Genomic DNA, 11,574 nt, shown 5'->3' with positions numbered 1-11,574 from the left:
CTGAATAGGAGCTGGCCTGAGAGCAAAGAGTTCATTTCGAGCACCCTTGGTATAACCATTCATATTTACAAGGATGTGTATACCATCTTGATGGATGCGATCAGCTGCTTTTCCATCGCATGGAATATGAGAAAGATCAATGAAATGATGGGTTTCTGCCATCACCTTCACTCTGACGTTTGTGCCATCATCTGGGCTCAGGGCATAACAGAATACCTCATTTATCAGGATTGTGCATGCCTGGAATAGACTGCATAAGATGAGAAGTAGGATGATTCCCAAAGTCAGAACTCACGTATCCTACACGCAGTCGACCACCACTGAGCTTCTAGTCTTTTGGATGTTCATACGGTGGTTTATGAAGGACATTTATATTATCCAAGCAGACGTCCCCATGCCTCTCAGCAATAGCCTTTCTGAAGCCATGAGAAAGAGGTCAGCAATAGCCTTCCTGAAGCCATGAGAAAGAGGATATAGCATACTATGATGAGGTTGCACAGAAGGCAACCTATTCTTCTCTAACTGGTTAGCCACAATGCTGACCAACTTCTTCATTCGCTCATCATAGTCTGTCCAATCACAGACAATCTGCAGGTAATGAGCCAAATTACAATAAGCATCAGGAAAATCAGGTTTAAGCTTCAGAGCAGTGCGATAAGAAGCAATTGCTTCTGGAATATTCCCTGAATCCTTGTGAATGGCAGCCAGATTGCTGTGGGCATCCACAAATGCAGGGTTAATCTGAATGGCACGAGTATAACACTGCAAGGCTCCCTGGACATCCTGCATCTCCATTAGAGTGTTTCCCATATTATAGTAGGCATCCGCAAACGTAAGACTGATTCGAATAACCTCCTTATAATGCATCAGAGCTTCCTGCAGTTCTCCCTGCTGCTGCAATACACTTGCTAAATTTGAATGGGCAGCAGCAAACTCTGGGAAGACTTCTAATGCTTTATGATACAAGCGAACTGCCTCTTCAATGTTTCCCTGTTCTCGTTTCATATTGGCTAGGTTATTCAGAGTCTGCATGGGTGGGACACAGCCGGAGAGCTATATAACAATCTTCTCCTTTGGCAACACCGCTCTTCTCTTTGAGATCGTTGGCTAGGTTGTAGTAAGCATCAGGGAAATGTGATTGCAATTCAATAGCTCACCTGTAGATGTCTATTGCCAGATCTATCAGGCCTTGCTCATAGTATGCACAAGCCAGGTTGCCATGTACCACTGCATGATTTGGACTCAAGCTTAGGGCAAAAAGGTAAGCTGCCACAGCTCTGTCAAAAATCCGTGCCTCTTTCAAGACATTTCCTAAACTTATATAAGCATCCAGAAAATGGGAGTCAAGGTTGACAGCCTTTTCAAAGTGATGAATTGCAAGCCAAATCTCTCCTTGCGCATTGAAAACACAGCCAAGATTATTCCAGGCTACTGCAAAGTTCGGTTGCGTCTCAATTGCTTTCAAATAACATGCCTTGGCTTCTTCCAAGTGACCCTGGGCTTTGAGCACGTTCCCCAGGTCACTGCAAACACAGTACAAATCAGGATTGTACTGAAGAGCAGAGACGTAAGCTTGTACTGCCCCTTCCATGTCGCCTGCTGCTACCAAAGCGGCTGCCAGGTTAATATAACCATCGATGAAATCTGGTTTGAGACGCAGTGCATACCGGTAATGCTCAATTGCTTCCTGCATCTGCCTTCCTTCCTTGTACACATTCCCCAAATTCGAATAGGCTTCTGCCAGAAGAGGGTTCTGTTTAATTGCCAGAGTACTAAAGTGGGCAGATCTGTCCAGCCTTCGACACTGGAAGTTTATAGATGAAAGTAATAAAAGTACACCACTATTGTCTGGCTCTTGTCTCCAGAGCTGCATGCAGTATCTCTCAGCTGCCTCAAAATCTCCTGCCTGATATTCTCGATGTGCCAACTCAGCTAACCCTTGGAAGGTTAGTTTCGTTGGCTCTGTGCTGTCAGCCACGTTGCCCACAGAATACACCATCTGGAGCTTCTGGAGGGAGAGAGGAAAGGGGGTCATTGAGTCCCGCTGCCACCACTACTGGCAAGAATGTTTCTAGAGGTAGCAAACACGAGGGCAGCAGCCGTACCACTGCTTTGGCAGGCTTAAGCGGCGGCAACAGTAACAGGCACCGAACCTTAGGAACTCTGGATGGCCATCTACCTCTCACGGTCTTGAAATCTTAATTCTTAACCCTGCCCTCTTCCACCATTTTTCTCCTAATCAGGGAATAAAAATTACCTATATATTTGCCTTAGAAGAAATCAAAAGGCAGGAGTCCAAACACTTTTTAAAATTTTGTTTTCTGCCCAGTTGGAAATGAAATACATGATTGAATTTTCTTCATCATTCATATAGTCAATGTGGAAAATATTAGGGCCGTGAATTTCAATACAGTAAGATGAGAAAATTTTAAATTGGCCTTCCCAAACCACTAATAAGTAACCAATATTGTATATAATGCTAAAATCTTAGAGACTGACCTTGATATTTATAAAGTTCTGAAAACATTAGCTAATTTCTCCTCATATTTCTCATGCCTCAAACCTGAGTATTACTTTTTTTAAAATAAATTTATTTATTTTTATTTATTTATTTTTATTTTTTCTGCTTTGGGTCTTCAGTGCTGCATGCGGGCTTTCTCTAGTTGTGGCGAACGGTGGCTATTCTTTGTTGCGGTGCATGGGCTTCTCATTACAGTAGCTTCTATTGTTGTTCACCACTTTATGGGTTCCTTTTTAGGTCCTACGAAGAACCCTAGAAATTAGTTCATGTAATTATAGGTTTTTGCAAAATTGTCAAAATTGAGATATTTTAACTTCCATTAGGTAAGACCAGCGTCTCTTTCTTTGCCAATTTTCCTTCTATCATATTCAGCTAAGTTGGATCATATTGGAATGGCCACAGGCTTTTTTGAAATCTGGCTAAGGAGATGTTTTAAGTGAGGCTATTATGTGATTTTCAGACACCACCAGATGTAATTGACTATATACTATCTCATTACAGGAATAACTTCCAGTACTGTTACTGACTACTGACTTAACTAGCACAAGACACAGAAGCATAAGGACAGAAACCACCTTACAGTATAGCCATGTCTTGCACTTCACAGCTCTCAAAGCATGTGCGTTGGAAGAAGAAAAAAAGAACTGAAAAGTATAAAACCAGAAGCTATTCTGTGGAAAATTATTTCAATCAACAGGCATGTGAAAGATAAGTCAAAGATTCAGTTCTCATCAATGTTTAGTCAAAACGGAAATTTTCTTCTGTCAAGAATATACTCCAGGGGCTTTCCTTGATGGCGCAGTGGTTAAGAAGCCGCCTGCCAATGCAGGGGACATGGCTTCAAGCCCTGGTCCGGGAAGATCCCACATGCCGTGGAGCAACTAAGCCCATGCGCCACAACTACGGAGCCTGCGCTCTAGAGCCCATGAGCCACAACTACGGAGCCTGCGAGCCATAACTACTGAAGCCTGCGTGCTTAGAGCCCGAGCTCTGCAACAAGAGAAGTCACTGCAATGAGAAGCCTGCGCACTGCAACAAAGAGTAGCCCCCACTCACTGCAACTAGAGAAAACCTGCGCACAGCAACGAAGACCCAACACAGCCATAAATAAATAAATAAATAAATAAATAAATAAATAAAAGAATATACTCCATCAATAATGTGTGTAATGGAATGGTGTGAATGAGTATTTTATCAGAATTCCTGTAATGCACAAACCTATAGCAGTACTGAAATCAGTAATGCATTTATAATAGTAAATGTTTATGAGGAAGTAATCCATAGAGATTTTCTCAAAGTTAACAATGAAAATTAATGTGACATTATCAATAAGAAATTGTGAAGCTGAAATAAACTTTTCTAAACTTTAATAACTAAAAGCAAATTCTAATCAACCATGTTAAAAGAAATCTATGTCTATAAACTACAAAGTTTATTTCTTAAAATTTTATTTCTAAAATACATAAACTGTCATATGAGGAGTCAGTTAAAGAATTTATAGCTAAAAGAGTGGGGAAAAAGTTTTATAGAGACACATCTGGCAGTAAATTTTTTGTGTGTGTGGTACGCGGGTCTCTCACTGTTGTGGCCTCTCCTGTTGCGGAGCACAGGCTCCGGATATGCAGGCTCAGTGGCCATGGCTCACGGGCCCAGCCGCTCCGCGGCATGTAGGATCTTCCCGGACCGGGGCACGAACCCGTGTCCCCTGCATCGGCAGGCGGACTCTCAATCACTGTGCCACCATGGAAGCCCAGTAGTTAATTTTTAAATATTTTTCTAGATTTTGTGACACCTATAGTATTGATATTTGAAAGCATTTAAAAAATTGTAATTTGAAGATTTGCTACTTCCAGATAGAATAAAATATTTTGAAGCAAAACAACGTTTCCACTGAGAAAAAAAAAAAGCCAAATAAAATAGCCAGCATTCAATCAAAAAGTTCTAGATATACCAAGAGGTAGAATCATATGACTAAAATTCTAAGAAAAGAACAGATAATACAAAAATATTTATATAAGATATTGACTGAGAAAAACAAAGAAAGCCAAATAAAATTGACAGCATTCAATCAAAAAGTTCTAGACACACCAAGAGATAGAATCATATGACTAAAATTCTAAGAAAAGAACAGATAATACAAAAATATTTATATAAAATATTGTGTATCTTTATCAGGAAAAGTGTTTATCAAGAAAATACTTTAAAATCATCAGAATTAATATATTTTATTTATGTGTATATTTTATTTATATATAGATATTTATATATTTTTAAAAAGAACTTAAAGATAAAGCCCTAGTTAAGGCAGTGACAATAGCAGTAGCAGTGGGAGTGAAAAGAAATGGTTATATTCAAGCATATTTTGTCAGTAAAAGTCCAAGATCAAATGTCTGACTGCATACATGGGATGGATAGACAGATTGGGAAAAATCAAAGTTAACTATAGAGGTTCTAGTGAAGATGGGGTTACCATCACCCAACCTAAGGGGTTGCGATCATCCTAAAGGTCTAGGAGACTCAAAGGGAAGGTCATGGTCAGAGAAAAAGTTAATTGGTGGGAAAATAAGACTCCCGGCCTCTCCATCTCCTTATACCATTTTTTTTAACATCTTTATTGGCGTATAATTGCTTTACAATGGTGTGTTAGTTTCTGCTTTATAACAAAGTAAATCAGTTATACATATACATATGTCCCCATATCTTCATTCAATGGGAAAGTCATTGATCTGACTGGTCAAATTAAACAACATAGTTCAAGGCACATTTACAGTGGTTAGTTCCTCCACAATTTAGAAAGTCACGTTCACAATTTCCCTCTTCCTACACCACGGAACACATTGGCCATTCCTCCAAAGTTTCCACTCCATAGAGTGGACCAGAGATGACGTTAGCCCAGAACTGAGAGCTTGGCATGAGATGGTGTCAGCCCCACCTAGAGCTCTGGCATAAGTTAAAACCCAACCCAGCTCTACAGAGAGCTCTGCATGGAGTCTTGGGAGGAAACTCAGCCATAATAATGTGATTCTGTTTTTCATTTGGTTTTCTTCCTTGTTCTTTTTTTTTTTTTTCCTGCCTCTCCCGTTGAGGAGCACGGGTTCCGGACGCGCAGGCTCAGCGGCCATGGCTCACGGGCCTAGCCGCTCCACGGCATGTGGGATCTTCCCGGCCCGGGGCACGAACCCACGTCCCCTGCATGGCCAGGCGGGCTCTCAACCACTGCGCCACCAGGGAAGCCCGGTTTTCTTCCTTGTTTAACTTTCCCTGGCCACACTGACAAACAAATTTTCAGGCATTCCTGGGCCACTCACTAACTTTATTCCATTTAATGTCATCCAGATTCCCAAGAAAATTACTAACAATAAAGAGGGAAATTTGGAACATGGTGAGTTTTAGATGCCTGAAATATACAGGTAATTGAATCCAGTTAAGTAGCAAATTATTTGGATCTCAAATATGCCAGTAGAATAGCAGACTAAGCTCAAGTTAATGTACTCTTACTGGAGACACATGGAAATTCTGGGTGTATTTTGAAAAAGTTAAAAGCACATAGCTGAGATTAAAAGAAAGAAAGGAACACCTGCATGTTTCAGAAAGTAACAGAGGGCTTCCCTGGTGGCGCAGTGGTTGGGAATCCGCCTGCTTATGCAGGGGACACAGGTTCGTGCCCCGGTCCGTGAGGGTCCCACGTGCCGCGGAGCGGCTGGGCCCGTGAGCCATGGCCGCTGAGCCTGTGCGCCCGGAGCCCGTGCTCCAAAGTGGGAGAGGCCACAGCAGTGAGGGACGCGTACCGCAAAAAAAAAAAAAAGAAAGTAACAGAGAAATTACTAGAAATCTCACATTACCTTGAGGCCAGGAATTTAGACTCAGGAAGGAACAATATTGAGAAGTTGGTACAGATATCCTACAGAAATTTCATGAGGAACAGTTTAGTACATTAAGAGGGCCAAGGGAGGTGGTGAGGAAAATTGATATCTCTTTAAAACCTTCAGGTACAGAAAACATCAACACCTCTGAAAAGTAGGCCTGTCCTTCCCAGAGTTGTGATGGCCAGGTTGTCACTAACCTTTAAGGCCCTGTACGAATCAGAAACTGCAAGGAGAGTAATTCAAAGAAAAACAAATGCAGGATGGGTGTGGCAATAAATCCTAGGACCCTATCAGAAAGAAAATTAAAACCACTCTAAAGGGACATTTTAACAAACCAGAGCAGATAGTATCCTAACCAGAATAGAATAATAATTCTGAGGAAGTTACTTTAGTTATTTAAGTAATATTCAATGCATTTCCATGGCCAGGCCCTTTTGAAGAATTCTAAAACATATACAAACAATTCATTTACATCTTATATATCCCACCATCCAGAGCAAAATTCACTTCAGAACTGTACTGGTGGAAATTGGGCAGCACTATGGAGAAAATAGAAAGGTGTTTACCATCAAAAAACGTGAAGGTAAGAAAGATAATGTCTAATTTTTAATTATCCTGTGGTTTATTTAAATCTTTTGGAAACCCAAAATAGAGAAAACCTAGGAGGAAATGAAGATTTAAATATTTAGAGATTTATCAACTTATCTATAAAAGTTTTATTAATTTCTTTTTTTAATAACATTCCTGAGAGGTATAAATGTGTCCAGTGATAGAGTTGAATAAGCCAGAGGGAATTTCAATTGTTTACTATTCTTGGTCAACTATTAAGACCTTTCAGGAGCATCTTGAGCATCATCCAACAAAAAGCAGGATATTTTACAGAAAGTCCTGGTCCACTTTTTGGCTTGCTTTTGTGTTTACGTTTTTGTTTTTTTCACATTGGGTGGTACATTAGGCTACCTATTGCATACTCCCTCATTCATGCATGCATTCATTCAAACAATATTTACTGAGGGGAGATATTTAATTAACACTCAATAAATGATGCTTAGATGAATGAATGCACTTTTTATCAAAGTAAGTGTAAGTACTGAGAAAAATTACAGAATGTATGATCCCAGCCCCACAAAAGCTTATAATTGTGTTGAGGATATAACATATGCTGATGAAATAACTAATATATCATATTGGACAGTTTCTAAGTTCAAAAATGAGTTTTTATAAATAATCAAAGCCTAAGGAGGACAAACAAGGGGCAGTTCATTATGGGTTGAATCTATCAATAAATCTACATTTCAGATGAGATTTGAGATTGAACTTAAAGAAAGAAGAGGACTCAGATATATGAACAGAGAACAAAAAAGGCATGGTGATAGCATGTGCATAGATAGTGTGGCCAATATTTATTTTCTTCATTAAATATAGTCAGAGGTAACCCAAATGTTACTGTTTCCATGGGTCCATTCTCAGTATCCAAACAAAATGGCAAATCCTATCTTAGTAAAACTAATGAAAAACACAGTCTTTAACAAAGAGATTGTGAAGGAAAGTGGGAAGGAAAGGCTTGCAAAACACAGTCTTTAAGAAAGAGATTGTGAAGGAAAGGGGGAGAGAAAGGCTTGCATCCCACACCACACAACAAAACTTATTTAATTATTTGTTTAATTTTCTCCCTCTGAAAATTTCCTCTCCCTCTCTCTGTACTCCCACATCTGGCCACACTCTACCACACATCTTTCCAGATCTTTCCAGAACTCTCCATCCTAGTTTCATTATGCCACAATTTAAACATCTCACAGGTCTCCAGGATGCATCCACATCACTTATTCCACAAAGACAAACAAAAGACACTTCTCAGGATCACGTTTCTTTGAAGGAAGAGGTCATGAGGAGTGATTATAAATAATATAAGGTGGAGAGAAGTGTCTTAAAATACCATATTTCCTCTTAGAATGTGAATACAGGGAACTTTGCATCTTTCCAGATCTTTCCAGAACTCTCCATCCTAGTTTCATTATGCCACAATTTAAACATCTCACAGGTCTCCAGGATGCATCCCCATCACTTATTCCACAAAGACAAACAAAGGACACTTCTCAGGATCACGTTTCTTTGAAGGAAGAGGTCATGAGGAGTGATTATAAATAATATAAGGTGGAGAGCAGTGACTTAAAATACCATTTTTCCTCTTAGAATGTGAATACAGGGAAGTTTGGGAAACTAGAAAATCTAGAAAGGATTCATTGATAAATATGTATTTTCAATGAATAAAATAAAATGTAATAATACGGCTAAACTCTGACAGGTTAACTTTTTCAAAAGTTGCTTTCACACACCTTCACTATTGGGGTGTTTGATAAACACATCTTTCCTTCCTTACTTTCTTCTTTCTTTGCAGATACTGGCACCAAACTTTCAAACAATAAGAAACTTCCCATAAGTCCCTTGCCAGGCAACATTAAGGTATAACAATCCAAACAGATTTTTGAAGAAGATAACTGGTTGAAAACACAGGAAAAGAGCTGGGTTTCTCTTTTTCAACAGTCACATAATGAGTAATGAGGGAATTGGTTTAAAAAGTCTCTCTCCATGAGGGGCTAAGGTTAATATTAGAACTTCTGAGGCCAGAATCCACATATTTTCAAGAGCCGCCCTTTGGATGTGAGGGATTGATTTTTCTCACTATTTTTTCAGCAACCCAACTGGTGTCTTTATTAAATGACATAAGAGAATACAGTGTGGCCAAGAAGGCTTAGATTTCCTTAGCCCCATGTCAGATATTCTCAATTGACTGTCCACTCAAATTAAAAAGAGAGGGCTTCCCTGGTGGCGCAGTGGTTGAGAGTCCACCTGCCGATGCAGGGGACACGGGTTCGTGCCCCAGTCCGGGAAGATCCCACATGCCGCAGAGCGGCTGGGCCTGTGAGACATGGCCGCTGAGCCTGCTCATCCAGAGCCTGTGCTCCACAATGGGAGAGGCCACAACAGTGAGAGGCCTCCGTAACACACACAAAAAACAAAAGCAAAACAAACAAACAAAAAACTAATAAAAAAGTGAGATTTACAAGAGGAAACTGGATACAATTGAGTGTACTTTTATTCCAACCCTTTACCTGAATTTTTTGTTTTGTTTTCAATTCTCCGCTGAAGTGCCTACATTAATATATTTTTAAGAACATTTCCTTAAGTTGAAGTATTCATTCAGTATATTCATTTACTATAATTTAGAAAAGCCAAATGATTTAGGCAAATTCATTTCTATATTGCCGCAGCAGTGTATTGTGAACTAAATGACACCTGGCAGTTCTTTACTCAGATACTAACTCAATTAGAAGGCAGAACAAGGATATCTACCCATTCAGGGAAGGAAAGGTCACTTAGCCTCTGTAGCTGTCTTCGGTCTAGGTCTCTTATCATCACAGTAACAAACCGAAGACTAAAAACCACATGATCATCTCAATGGATGCAGAAAAAACTTTTGATAAAAAAGTCAATATCCATTCATGGTAAAAACTCTCCAGAAAGTGGGCATAGAGGGAACATACCTCAACATAATAAAGGCCATATATGATAAGCCCATAGCTAACATACTCAATGGTAAAAAGCTGAAAGCATTTCCCCTAAGATCACGAACAAGACAAGAAATTAATATATAGAAATCTACTGTATTTCTATACACTAACAATGAACTATCAGAAAGAGAAATTAAGGAAACAATCCCATTTACAATCGCATACAAAAGAATAAAATACATAAGAATAAACCTGCCTAAGGAGGTAAAAGACCTGTACCCAGGAAACTATACGACACTGATAAAAGAAATTAAAGATGACACAAACAGCTGGAAAGATATACCATGGTCACAGATTGGAAGAATTAATATTGTTAAAATGACCATCATACCAAAGGAAATCTACGGATTCAATGCAGTCTGTATCAAAATATCAAGGACATTTTCCACAGACCTAGAACAAATAATTTTAATCTTTGTATGGAAACACAAAACATCCTGAATAGCTAAAACAGTCTTCAGAAAGAAGAACACAACTGGAGGAATCATGCTCCCTGGCTTCAGACTGTGCTACAAACCTACAGTAATCAAAACAGTATGGTACTGGCTCTAAAACATCGATCACTGAAACAGAATAGAGAGCCCAGAAAGAAACCCATGCACTTATGGTCAATGAATCTATGACAAAGGAGGCAAGAATATGCAATGGAGAAAAGTCTGGGGTTCCTTAGGGATGGTTTCATCAATTAATTTGTTTTCTTCAATGAACCATACTTTTCCATGTCTTTGTATACCTTGTGATTTTTTTTGGTTGAAAATTTGGCTTTCAAATATTATAATGTCGTGTCTATGGAAATCAGATTCTCCCACATTCCCAGGGTCTAATGGGCTTTTGATTGTTGAAGGCTGTAGTTGTCTGTTTGTTTAGGGACATTTCCAAACTATTTTTGCAATGACTGTATTCCTTATCGTATGTAGGCACTGAAGTCTCTGTTCCTTTAGTTCATGTTTAGCTAATGTTTTGACAGAGATTTCCTTGAATTCCTGCACCTAAAATAAAGAAAAACAAATACACACAAGAACATCCACATGCGCACTCAAAACCACACACCTCTCCCCATTGTGCAGATTGCTGGATCACTTCTTCAACATATAGCTGACCTGCATTGAGTTCAGGGCTCAGCCCATGGTAAAAGCTTAGAGATTCCTCTGGTGATTTCAGAACACGCATCTAATCTTGAGTATACATGTGGCTTTATTAATTTCTCTGGACACAGGTGTACTTTTTGTATGTTCTAATTTCCCAAAGAATCTCTTCAAACTTTTGCTCCTGGATCTTATGTGGTCTATTATATTTCAATGCACAGTCTTCTGCTCCAGGCATCTGTGCTTTGTTAGATCACCTTGCACTTTTTTTGAGCAATGACCGCTGCTTTTACAGATTGTGTTCCAAGTTAGGTGGGACAAAGATAAGCATCTTCTGCCAGTCCGTCAGGTAGCTCCCAGACAGGTTAAAACATTCAAAAGTGATGCATATCAAACACTGGACCCCTTACCTGAAAGCACTTGGGAAAGCAAGTGTTCCTCCTGAATGGCACGAGGCCGTGAAGGCCTCTAGCACTCTGCTTCTCTTGGCCTCCCAGGGAACTCCGACGATGAATACAAGACAGGAGAGA

General features: G+C 39.6%; 1 protein-coding gene across 1 annotated transcript; it reads right to left on the bottom strand.

Annotated features, from left to right (window-relative positions):
* Positions 1–369: 369 nt before the first annotated feature.
* LOC112062703 (UDP-N-acetylglucosamine--peptide N-acetylglucosaminyltransferase 110 kDa subunit-like) lies at positions 370–2,171 on the bottom strand. Its single transcript, XM_055080012.1, is given in 2 exon segments — positions 370–1,024; positions 1,026–2,171. Coding segments are annotated over 2 exon segments (1,665 nt in total). The 5' UTR covers positions 2,036–2,171.
* Positions 2,172–11,574: the final 9,403 nt, after the last annotated feature.

The sequence above is a fragment of the Physeter macrocephalus genome, chromosome 18, assembly GCF_002837175.3.
Source record: "Physeter macrocephalus isolate SW-GA chromosome 18, ASM283717v5, whole genome shotgun sequence".
Taxonomy (NCBI): Eukaryota; Metazoa; Chordata; class Mammalia; order Artiodactyla; family Physeteridae; genus Physeter; species Physeter macrocephalus.
The sequence above is the reverse complement of the archived record's forward strand: the minus strand, read 5'-3'. Positions and strand labels throughout refer to the sequence as shown.